The 13,333-nt window shown below is 35.9% G+C and overlaps 1 protein-coding gene across 2 annotated transcripts in view; it reads left to right on the top strand.

Annotated features, from left to right (window-relative positions):
* Positions 1 to 6,575, top strand: part of FAM171B (family with sequence similarity 171 member B) — a 36,405-nt gene extending 29,830 nt beyond the window's left edge. Inside the window, exon 9 of one of the 2 annotated variants that reach the window (XM_037398166.1) lies at positions 236 to 6,575. In XM_037398166.1, the coding sequence (XP_037254063.1) occupies positions 236 to 1,571 (1,336 nt within the window). In that variant the 3' untranslated portion in view covers positions 1,572 to 6,575. The remainder of the gene's footprint in view (positions 1 to 235) is intronic. The other variant, XM_037398167.1, reaches the window with a different exon arrangement.
* The last annotated feature ends 6,758 nt before the right edge of the window (positions 6,576 to 13,333 follow it).

Below are 13,333 nucleotides of genomic sequence, written 5' to 3'. Positions count from 1 at the left end.
AAAACCAGAAGCTCTAATAATCTCAGCATGAATGAAATTTGATTGATCAAATAGTCTTTTGAGGTTGAGACATGTTCCCTCAGCTAAACTATAATGTGTAGTTTAATATTTCTTCAAAAATTACAGTTACTGCTGTACTGAACTTTGTGACGTCGTATTACACTACAACTTCTTAACCAAAATATAATCTTCAGTCTAGTATGCTCTGCAGTCACCTTGCATCTCTTTTGCATAGGGATAAATGTGGTCGGACACAAAAGAAGGAGAAGAATACAACTAAGCTGGAGGTCATAAAAAAAGACCAGACAACATCAACAACTCACATAAATCACATCAATGCTGTCAAAGAATCTTTCAAGTTGAAGGAGAAGTCACAGTTATATACACCGAAGACTTCTTCATACAGCCCTCAAAGAAGGATGTCCATAGACACAGAAGATGGAAAATCACGAGACAATTTTAAAATCTACACAGAGGATGCTCCTTATCAGTCATCCTGTCAAACTGGTCAGCCAAGAAATTCAGCCCATTCGTTGGAGCCCAGTGCTGGAGTTAGGCATTTACAGCAGCCGATGCATAGTAACACTGCTATTTCCCAGGCTCCTAGGGACATCCAAGACCAAAATAGATACCTTTCACTGAAAGAGGAGATGTATGGGCTTTCCCATATCCCAGAACATCTAATGCATATTTACAATCAACCTATTGCTATTCTTCAAACCTCTGACCTTTTCCACTCCCCAGAACAATTACATCCTGCTAAATCAGCAACTCTGCCAAGAAAAGGGCAGTTAGTATATAATCCCATGATGGAACCCATGAATCGTGATGGTTACATGCAAACATTACCGAAAATGCCAGTGCACTGTCATCCGCAGCCTTCTGTCTGCAGAGATGAAAACAGTACCTTAGATAGTGAAGAGGGCTTACCTTCTCAAACGTCAAACTGGGGCCGGTACACTAATAGCTTACTGGAATCTGTCTCCGTTCCTGGGACATTGAATGAAGCAGTTGTAATGACTCCATTTTCATCTGAACTTCAAGGTATTTCAGAACAAACATTATTGGAACTCTCTAAAGGAAAACCATCTCCGCATCCTCGAGCATGGTTTGTGTCCCTGGATGGAAAGCCAATCGCTCAAGTGAGGCATTCTTTCATAGATCTGAAGAAGGGCAGAAAAACAGAGAGCAATGATACCAGTCTGGACTCTGGTGTGGACATGAATGAGCATCATCCTAGTAGGAAACTGGAGAGAGAGAAAACTTTCATTAAAAATATGCTGCATTCTAAGATCCTTTACTTGGAAGATCTGGATCTGAGTAGCAGTGAAAGTGGGACCACTGTTTGCACTCCAGAGGACCAGGCTGTGAGGCACATTATGGATGGAGGGAATGGGCCAGTCATAGAACAGCGCGATGAAGAAGGTCTAAGAAGAAAAACTATTTCGGGAGGTCATGAACCGGCTGTCTCTTCTGCTAAAAAAAGAGATAGACTGTCTATCACCAAAAGAGATAGCAAAACCAATATCTGGAAGAAAAGAGAGGAGAGGCCACTTATTCCTATAAATTAAAAGTGTTCTTTGTGGTGTTGCTCTCCCTGCTGGTTATTGACCTCTTGGCTGCTTCTGTAATTCTGCAGTGTTGGGTTTACAAGGGAAATGTTGTTTTCTAGTATCAAGAAAAGTTACGTTTTTTTTAAATACAGATTGAGTTACTAAACTTCAACTGGGCAATTTATATTCAATGTGAATTGAAAACAGGGAAATGCTATTATTAAGATTTTCCAGTTTCTAATTTTGCTGGCAATATAGGGAAGGCCCACATTTTAATTAGACTGTCATTCTTGGACGCACCTCTGGGAATGCACGGTGAGAAATGTAGGCACATATTTTAATTTTTTTCATACATGTTAATGTGTTGATAGACTAGTTAAAGCCATTCCTCAGCCTTGTTCCTAATCAATGTGACCATCTGTACAGTGTTTTATATGTGAACTTTTCTAGGGATCTGTTACTACTTCTTTGTATAATGTAAAATGTTTCGTCAGTCCCACAACACCAGCAGATGAGCTCTGTGGGATTTATCAGCAGAGCTCTGTAGCGTTACTGCCCTCCCTGTGTGCCCATCCATGTGCAAAAGGTTGGCGTGTCATATAGCAGTGACAGAACAGAGAAGCGTACAAGCTCTGTGGCCGCTGCAGTTCGTCGTCCCTGCTGTCTTAAGATGTTACCCATCTGCTTTGTTTTAATCTGCTTTGTTATGAACTGTGGACGCTGAAGACTGACACCTGCTATCAAGTGTCCACATCCAGTAGAAAAAGACTGGTTCTGGTAGCAGTCAAAGCTGCTGCTACTTGTAATCGCCATGTCTTGTTTTGGCTTCGTTGTCAGTTAAAATCTTCTGTTCTGCATGCTGTTGAGCCCGTAGTGCTCCACAATGTAGTCCCGAGTACCTGCCTATTTGTAAATTAGAGTTTGGCCCATAATGAAAAAGTATGCAAGTTTAGGCAAATTATACCTTTGAAATAGTTTCATTTAGCAAGAAAGTTCAGCACTGTTGGTTTTGATTTTATGTTTTAAAACAAATGGAAGATCATCAGAGGTTTATGTGCCTACATTTTGCCAGCCTGAGCTGCTTTTGTCTAGGTTGTGGATCACAGAGGGGGTTCAGCAGGCTTTAAAAGTTGGGGAGGTTTATGAGCATGAGCAAGCAGATCACAAAATTTGGTCTATAATGCAATATAACTACTACTTATGACTCCTCTTAAATTTACCAAAAGTCATGAATGCATGAAATGTAACTAAGATATGTATAGAGGAAAGAAAAGGCCATCGGATTATCCTTTATTTTTAATGTTCATCTTGTCAAAGTGATAGTTTCAACTTTGGCTAACAGAAAAGTAGATGCATCCCTAAATGTGCTTCATATAGTATATAGAATGTCTTTCCATGGCTTTGAAGCTGTTTCCCTGATGAAATAAGCTACAGCATTTTGGCTTTGGCAGTTTGATTATAAATCATCCTAAAAAAGCTTTATTAATATTTCCCTTAGAGCTTGGTTAAGGTTCTGTACCAAGACCCAAACATACACTGCCTGTATCTGATTTGTGGGGTGAGATGCACTAAGTTGTCTGCCCTGTAGTACACTCAAGAGTTGGGAAATTCCCTGTGCAGCTGGGCTTCTGTGAATATTTACTCAGGAAACCTTACTGTGAAGTATCTCTGTTGCATTGGGGTTGTCGGTTGTCTGGTCCACTTTCTAGAAGAATATGCAAAGTAACCAAAACGGTACTAGCAGTACGTCAGTCCAACTTCTGGTGTGCAGTTGCTTTGTGAACAAAATAGGATGTTCTTGTTGAGTTCACAAGCATGAAAGTGCAAAATAAGTTTTTTGAGATAGGTGTGCAAATAAGTCTACAATTAAATTGGCCAAAAGAACTAGTTTAATTGTATGATTCATCGACTTCAGGGGTGAAGATGCCTTTGGTAGTCTTTTTAGGTAACTGTAATTCAGTTTTCTTATACCTAATACATTTCCACAATACTTTTTTTCTATATGCAGTTGCACTGGATTTTGTAGGTGACAAAAATCTAGTCCCAAATACTGATATTTTCATCCTTTGCTTTGTTATATAATTAGTAGGAATCAATTCCTATATTTTGTGTAGATGCACATTTCTTCTGAAAGCTGCTTTGACTTTTGAGGTTTAATATTGCCCTGCTCTTAGAGTTGCATCAGTTTGAATGGTTCCCTTTTCAAAAAGAATATTCTGTTCTGTTGAACATAACAGAAAATCCCTGACAAGCCAATGGTTTTGAGGAGTTGATATTAAATTGATATGTCTCTCTTTGTAATTTTGTTCACCTACAGTAACTTAAAATATATTGCAGATTTTAATGTATTTTTTTCATTGTATGTACCAAAAAGACCTAATTCCTCAAACTTGCTTGTATTGTTAAAAAACACAGACTACTGTAAATGGCTTTATTCATATGAGTTCAAAGGAATGAAGTTTTGCGCTCCACTGTTCTTGTTGTGCACCAGAGTAGGTATCTGGTCACCAAAGAAAAAAGATTAGAAGTGTTGGAAAGATCAGTTAGAACTTTGGAACTTCAAGGCAATGGTGCCAAAAGGTGTAGTGATGTAATGCAGATTCTTTTCTGTTCTGCTAGCTGATCAAGGGCCAAGAGTGGAGCTGGGTTCCGTACCATCCTTCTAGAGGAGCCTTTGGCTGTCTGGATTAGTCACAATTTTACCCTGCACCTATGGTAGTGCAAAATGGCCCCTTTAAAGGCTGTGCATCCAGTTGAGCTTTTAGCCAGCAAAGCAGGTCGGAGTGCAACAGATCTTCTTGCAAGAGTTTCTTTCTGCTGGGCTTCTCAGTACTAGGAGGAAAGATAGAACAAAGTTTTCTGAAAAATAGGCATCTCGTCATACGTAGGATTGGTATCTCTACTAGATAGTAGCTTCTTCCTTTGCTTAAGGAGGATGTGGACATTTCTTGTAGTGGAGTATTTAAGTTCTTTTCTGGAGTGTGCACGCTGCGGTTCTGGTAATACCGTTTCCGGGACTGTCTTTGGCTGTTGCTTCTGTCCATGCCAGTCAAGCAACAGCCGTCTTTGCTTGCTTTGTAGATCCCATACACCAACTTTTCTGTCTGTAACTTGCTAGCATGCATCACATAATGTCTTATGCTGCTGGTTACACTTGAAAAGGCTTTTCTAAAGCAGAATTTTATACTGAAAATAAATACATGACTTCTTTTCTGTGTCAGAATATGAGAAAATTCCATTTGATTAACAGGAAAATTATACTACTGTCGGAAAATAAAAGAACTCTGGTACCTGATAAGCCTGAAAGCAAAACTGATTTGATGATTAGGGATATTATTTACCAACATAGAGCTAGAGATAATGCATAGAAAATAATCCAGTATTGTAGGAATGTTTAGTTGTCTGCTTTGGTTTTATGCAGTAATTTGTACCAAAGAGGATGAAATTAATGGGCTTGAGTCTAAACTCTTGTCATTAGTTAAAAAGTAAAACAGGTTAACAATATTACTGATGTAATATTGTGCAAATTAAAAGAAAGTATATTACATTTGTTGTCTAGTACTGCATATTAGGAAAATCTGGAGATTAATTAGCCTGCTGAAGTGCCTTTCTCTTTCATCAGACTTATTTTATCAGTGGGACACCTAACTATCTGAAAAGCACATTATGGCATCTTTCTGTTAGCCAAATAAACCTCAATTCATAGTTAGAATTAGCTTTTATATTTTAAAAGGTGGATCAAGTGTTTTTTATGTTGGAATACTGACTCCTGCATGTTGATGATGATGGTAATTGTTGTAAACCCTGTTTTTTGTATTTTATGTTTAAAAAGAAATTAAAAAAATATATCTTTAGCAATCTGAACAGTAGTATCTTTTAAAAATGCACATATGGGACCTGATTCAGCTTCATAAATCAAGAGTGTCTTGAAGCCACTGGATTTACAGGTATGAATCTGATGGGCATTTAAACTTCAAAAATGAAATTTCTATGTGTTTGTATATAAAACTATTATAATGATAAAAATCCTTTTTTTCAGCTGCTAACACTTTCTGCATCTATGGCAAGGAACATATGGAGATAGGTATTTAATTCTTACTTTCTAGAAACAATTTTTACCTCAATTTGGAGCCTAACTTGTATTGTTTATATAACCCAAGCTTTTCCTCTTTAATTTTTTTTAATTCAGTGGAATTATAAAAACACAGTAATAAGCCTACAGAGTTAAAAATAAGCATTCTTTTATAGTAGTTTGCACTAATTTGTGCCACATTTCTAAGAGTAGGCAGCTGCCTTTGTGTTAATGAATTGATATGAAAGGTGGTTTAAATTACTTTAATCTGAGCTTCATTTTCTTTTAAAAGCAGTGTTCTGATTACCAAAAAAAAAAAAAAGCTTCAGGTAGTTTTCCCCTGCCAGTCTTAAAAAACCCCAACAATGTCATTATCGGCACTCTCAGCTTGAAAATTATTTTACAAAATTATTTTTTTTTTCCAGTCTCTTTAAGACCTAGTGAACGTTCCTATATTCCCCCTCCCCAAAATGTACTGGTACTTTATTCCCCAGGTAACTGATTCAGTTCCCTTGAAGCACTTGTTGCACTTCAGTCCATGTTAGAGCAGTAGTTACAACCTCTTACTGTGTAGAAAGTCTCTTTTCAGTGCTTGTTAGAGCATGGAATTCATAAGAAGCCTGGCTCTGAGATGCTGAAAGGTAGGTGAACTGATGGCACTGACTGTGCTCACCGCCTTGCACGTTGGAGCCTTATATTTCACAAACAGTTCATTACCTTGGCAATCATTTTCAAAAACACTCTAGTATGGATATTGTTCATGTAAAACATTCTTGATATTCTGCATCCCGGTTTTAAGTATTTCTACCTTTTTTTTTTTTCTACTTTTTTCGGAGGTGGTGTTTCATCTCTGTATTTACTACAGTATCAGTGTATCTGTTGCTGAAATTATAACTAAGATTTGTAAAATGTTATAGCTTATGCAATATAATAAAGATTTTAAAAAGTCATCAGTGCCTTTTCTAATGTCTTTGAAGTCATACTTTTTTAGGAACATACCCTTCTCACTTAAACTTTTTTTGCTAAATGTTACTAAAATTGTGTATTGCTTCCATCACCATAATTCCGATGACAAAAGAAAGTTGTTATCCTTAAGTTTACCAGTCCTAATTGTCACATTCTCTGTTCCATTTCTGCTGAAGAAAGACTTCTGCAGCCACATTAAATCAGATTCCTCTTTCTTGGTTAGTGCAGCTAAGATTATTCCTTGTGTAAATTGATTTTTTTGCAATTGGTAAGAAGAACCCAGAGAAGAATATTTTCTCAGGTTTTGTTCTTATGTCTAATCTCTCTATTTTCCATTCTTTCATTTAGAGACTTTTTGTGGCTCCAAGAACAAATAAAATACTGTTTCTGTATGTCTGCACAGTGCATGAGATGGAGGCATCAATTCCAGCTATAAATAAGCTCAAAGTACTTAATTACGGGTGGAAGAAGACAATATTGTGAGATAGAAGATCTTAAGCTAAACTGCAGGGTGTAATGTCCTATTCTTAGTTGTGTCTGACAGTAGTATTTCTCAAGCATTTTTTTTTTCTAAGCTTCACAAAAGCCACATTTCAGTGTTTTCACCATTGTTCAGAAAGCCTGCAAGACTGCAGGCAAGCACATTGCAAAGGTTTTCCTACCATGGGGGGCACTTGCATGAGTTGTGTGATCACTCCTTTAATGCTCTGAGAAACTACAGTCTTCTAATAAACTATTGGTTTTCTTTTTACTTTCACAGCTTTTTTTTTTTGTATTTTCAGCCATCCTGAGAAGTAATTGGGTTTTTTTAACCATTGCAAATCCATTAGATAGTTCAAAATAGATGGAGTGAAATTACTACAGGGAGCTGAAGAAATCACAGGAATTTTATTTCCAATTGAACAAAAGAGAACAGTATTTTCTGGCATACTCCACTTACATCTTAGTCATTGGCTAATCTGTAAATACAGATATTTATGTCGAAATTGACTGTAGTTTAACTTGTTCTGTGTCATCATAGAAAATGCAAAATCCAAACTATACAGATTACTTATTTAAATAAGAATTAAAGTACATGTGACTAGGTGATACTGGGTTTTTTGTTCTAAATAAGTTGTAAAATGTGCTATCAAATTTTGATTTCTATTTAAAAAAAAATTGAAAAAATCAAGTTGTAAATCTGACTAAGCTACAAGAATTTCCTGTTTTTCTTAGATTCTTAGACTAAAACTTAAAAATGGCAGGTTCTTATATATGTCTCTTTGTTCTGTTTAATCAACAGCTGGCAACTGGGTTGAAATAAAAGCATTTCTCATTCAGTCAGGCTTTACATTTGTTGCAGGTATTGAGGTTTAAATCTTCATTCCAGATTATTGGTAATGTCAACCTTAAAACCAAAATTACTAAAATTTAAATTTTATTATATTACCATTTAGGGAATAATTGTTAGACTCGAGGAATTCTTTGGTTTTTCCATCTGTACATGATTGAAAATGGCCAAGTGGGTGGTTCCTGTATACTCCTTGGAGGCTTAGCTTCTCTTTTGAGTATTAACTACCAGGAAACCATATCAGATCTTACAGAATGTACCTGATGCTATAAATAGGTGGGTTTCCATCTTACTTTTACTATTGCGCATTTGAAAATGGGATATCTGACTCCATTGTTTTCAGCGGTAATGTTGAAATGAGTCTGGATTTATTATACCTCTGAATAAGAACCATTACCTAACTGGTCTTTCAGGGATATAAAAGCTTTCTACATTTTACATTTGAGTAATTTACTTGACTGAAGGTTTAAAACTTGCAAATAAGAAATAGTGATAATTTTACATGTATGTGGCTATTTTCTGAAATTACATCTACACCAGCCAAATCAGTTGCTCCATTTATTTGAGAAGATTTAATATATGAGCATTTCTCACAGCATTGAGCAGCACTGAGTTAATTTTTACAGTACTTGCAGTTCATGACACTTTATTAGTCACTTACTGTTTCTTGGTCTCTAAGAAAACTGGATGTGGAGTATTAAACTAAGAATGTTATCTAAAACAAGACAACCATGAACTGGTATGCAGTGTAATTCCTTCCAATAATAAATGTATTTTTCTTGTTTTAATGTTCAGATTATTATGTTTAGGTGGTGGTCTTGTTATGAGCCTCCATTGATGGCTGACGTTTCCCACATACTGTCCGTTTTTGAGGAATGGCTTCCTGTGAACAAATTGATTTCAAAATTCAACTTCCTCGGATATCTTAGAGTTGTGGAATTATTACAGCTATCTCTTTTGAAAATAGCTACTTTGTATTGCCACAGTCAAACTGGTGCTGGCGTCTCAAAGCATTATGAATGTCATCCTTTTTAATGGTACGGGACTTTGCAAGGAAGGCTGTTTCAAAAGAGCTTAGAGTGTAATCATTAATATGCCTGGAAAAATCACTTTGATTTCTACTGCTGTTCTTATCAGATTCTCCTAAATGGAGGTTGCTAAAAAAATCTTAAATCCTTCTGGGACTTTGGCACATCTTTGCTAGAAAGTTTTCTGGAGCGACTCTGAGAATTTTCAGATTATATTTCCCTGAGAAATAATACATTTCCAGATAGGTAGATCCACTGGTTCCACTTGCTTTGCAGGTTTGCTAAGATTTGCATGAGAGCCTGTTGGGTAGTTTCAATGTTTGGCTGGCATATCCTTCCAAGTCAGAGGATTGTATATGACATATTCATCAATCGGATGCGTTTCTTTGCTGCAGTAGCCAACAGTTTGTTTCTCTGCGTATCATCTCCCATTTTTGTGCAATAAAGCTGTCAGTTAGGTTCTGATAATTTGTTGTATCAAATATATATAAGTGAAAAAATAACATTCTTAAAAACACTGTTAGCCACGGAATAGTTTCACTATGAAAATCTAAAATATTTTTTCAGTAATTTTGCTATGTATTTCTAAACGACATGGAGAGAATTATTTAGTTTTCTAGGTATATTTAATTTTAACTATGTTAAGATTACTTGTTGCTTCATTAGCAGTATTAATTACTGTATGTGCTTTAAAATCTTTTTTTTGCCCTTTCTACAGATACTGTTAAAGAAACTGTTAAAAGAATATTTTATGTTTGTCATGATAGGTAGCATGGAAAAAAGTAAGTATCTTCCTTCTCCTGAAGATATAATGTCTCTTTTTCAGCATTATTTCCTGAGTTAAAGCTTTTAAATGTTCTTTCTTGGGCTAATAATTCTGAACACTGTTGAAGAGCTCCCCATTTCTTATTTCTTTTCTGTAATGTGCAAAAGTAATTGAGACAAATTGAACTTGGAGATGATAAACACTCTTTTAAATGATGATAAGAGAGGCTGAGAACAATTCAACAAATCTGTTTCCTAACGTTTTGATGTAGCAAATACAATTAAACATCTTAAGCAAAATCTCTAAAAATAAAATTTGGAGAATGGCAAAAGCCAGTGAAACGTTCATGTCATAGGTGATACTCAACACACAGAGTACACCTAAAAGGAAAACCAAACCCACATCAACAGAATAAGGAGCTAGGGTAACAAGCAGTTAACATGTTATGATAAAGTAGTAGTTAAATTTATTTGGAAAAGGACAATCCCAAATACCTACTACAGAACTGTTTGGAGATGTGTCGCGCTAAAAGCAAGTTTAAAAATAAAAAAAACCCTTTGCTTTGTTTTCCATGGGTTTTTATTTGTTTACAAAGCACATATTGTCTAGTCTGTAGGTGAAAACAGTTACTTACAATAAAGGCAGAGAAATAGGCAACAAGCTGTAAGATATACTCAAAGGCGTATCACTGTCAAAATACTTGCTTAAAAATACTTGTAGCACATAACATTGGAAACACTCTACAGTTACTAGGAGGGATTCCAAGGTGCCTATCAAGTCTTGTTTGTTGCAGTCACATGTTACTTAGAGTTTCTAAATTCTTCTGCAATGATCCTCAGAGGTGCAAATTTTTCTTCTCAAAGTGGGTGTTTCACTACAGTCATTCTCCAGTTGGTCTTGGTGGTCAGGCCAAGTTTTCATACATGTTATGTGAACGTTGTTACCATGGCTGTATCTACCAAAACAGAATACCAATTTCTTTAATCTCCAGAAGCATATAAGAAAAATCACATAGCAATGCTAAGTAGTCTTCCCTTTTCTTCATTCCCCTCCACCCACACTTCAACTTGTAGGACTGCTGAATTTTTCCGGATTGGAAAAGGCCTATAACACTTGTTAGGTATTTTTCCTTGCATATAGAAGCTAGCTATATTAGCAGATCTTGTAACATTTATTCTATCATTAAAAATGTAGCAAGACAAAGAACAAATTGTGTACTTAATCTGCAGGAAGTGATGAGAAGCATTTTCTTTAATAACTTCTCCCAACAAGTGGGGCAAACATCCTCTTCATCAGTTTCTTTCTGATCAATGCATCTATCATTCTCCCGGTATAGTGTTTGTGAGAAGAGTTTCCTCGAGGTTGTGTTCATTCTTGATGCAATCGCTGGAGCCTATCCTCCCATTTCTTTCCAGAAGACCCAACTTAAAAAGCATCTAGCAAAAGTAAACAGAAAAATTAAAAGCATTTTGGCAGAACTCCACACTTACCTCACTTGTAATAATTTGCCATTTATGAAATGCAGTAAGTACTCTCTAACAAATATTTGCAGTACATTTCAGCCCAAAAAATAATAAACTCTTTTTAATAACTTGCACAGAAACTGTTAACAATATTACTTATGCAAGTTCTTACCTAAAATAGTGTCCAAGGGAAAATTAAATCAAAAATGTTTCTAAACTGTGAAGTTTTCAGTAATTTTTCAGTAAGTTAAATTTGGTTCATTAAATGTATTGATGAAAGCAGCATTTAATCCTAAGAGGCCTTTGTAAATAGGTTTGTCAGAGTAAAAAAGTTTTTGCTTCTAAGTACTGGAAATGAACAACTATGGAGGATTTTCTAGAAATACTGTTTCTTGGAAAGATAAACAGCATAGTGTTTTTCTCTCTAGTCACCTCTGTTAAAAACAAACATTAAAAATGCTTTTCAAACCCCAAATAATTACGCCCTAGACCATCATTTGAAACATGGAATAAAGAAGTAAAAATTTCTGTAATATAATTCACGACGCTTGTGAATTGAATGTGTTTTGCTTCTCATTCAAGATTCAGGAGGCTAATCTCGTAAATGCTAGTGCTTTAGTAAAACACTGAAGGGCCTTCCTTGAAGCTTCCTATTTTCACAAGGAGAAGATGATGCAAGGTAGGAAATTTCTCTGCTATAACAGTCAGCTTTGGCAAATAAGTCTGTTCTCTGAAACTCGGACGGGGAACAGTTATGGTACCACACATCACTATATTCTGTAGCCAGAAACTAGTTACAAATTCTAGTGATGAGCGAAGATGAAAGCCAACTTGCTGGTTTCTGCTGAACTTATTTTGCCTATACAGAACTTCCAAAAGTAAAATGTTCTGAAATCTAGTTCAGATAGAAAAATACAAGCTAGGTTCTGACTACGTGCAACTGACTATGTTTGGGTTTGTATGTAACTTTTTTAATAAGTGACTTCTTGAGTGGTGGTTATTCTTTAGGGTTTGTTTGTGTTTAGCTCATTTGTTACTACTTGGGAAAAGACCTCTAGACTAATTATTTTGTGGGATGTTTATTCTCTGTGTTGTTTGAGTTCCTAAGGTTCTAGGAAATGAAATCTAACAAGCCAGTTGAGAATCTGGATCATAGTAGCCTGACTCATGCCAGAAAGCTAACCTGGCTATAAAGATTATGCCCACTGGACTAGTAAACTTTGTGGTTTTGGTGACAGAAAGCCACAAATGTCAAATAAGTAAAGGATTCCATTTTGCACAGCTCGCTTACTTCAGATACCCATAGCTTTGAGGGCGAGTCTCCATGACATCTGCAGCATTCATGAAATACTGAAGTTTACATGATGTGAAAGTAAAAACATCACCCTAAACTAGGAAAGTCATTGCAGCTGTATTAGTTTATGCTGAAGGACTTGCTTACACAAAACTGATAAAAGATGAATTGTAGTTCTATAGCTAATTTCTTAAATGAAGCAGTGAATTTGTAAGTGGCTACCCACTACCTTAAGAGCACTAGATTAATTTCAATACAAGATGCTTTTATAAACCAGGAGCTTTTGCTGTATATATTTTAAATTGTTGCTTTTCCTGCATATTATTGTTTTCTTGAAACTGCAGTTGTCGTCAGTGATAAAACACAAGGTCTTCTGTATCGGAAAAAATGAAACAAATTGGAAAATGACTGGGAGTACTAAACTTTTTTTCAAGTGGAAGAAGGGGAGGAGGAACAAGATAGTGATCTGTAAAGAAATTTTATGAAAACTTGCGAGGACGTGCTTTGTGCATTTGAGGTGCCTAAGCTCTACATGCAAGCCATAACAGAGAGGCTTGTACTTGCATTTATGATCTCTTGGTCATCAATGCTTTTTCAGTAGTGCCCTATATTTGTAATCAAAATACCTGATACGTAAAAATATCAATTTAAAGGTAGTTGTTTAACTTGACAATTTAAATGGAGCAGCCTTATAACAGTTTTACCCGTTCTTACATTGTGTGATGAGAGAACTGAGTAATCTTGCTGTAGTAAAATTGGTTTAATGCATTTAAAGCAATTCAATGAAATTAATTTAAATCAAGGGCATAGTCCCACTCCACGATTACCTTTGGCTCACTTCCTTCCACTCTATTAGACTGC

Source organism: Falco rusticolus, chromosome 8 (assembly GCF_015220075.1).
Source record: "Falco rusticolus isolate bFalRus1 chromosome 8, bFalRus1.pri, whole genome shotgun sequence".
NCBI lineage: Eukaryota > Metazoa > Chordata > Aves > Falconiformes > Falconidae > Falco > Falco rusticolus.
This window is presented reverse-complemented; position numbering and strand designations above follow the sequence as displayed.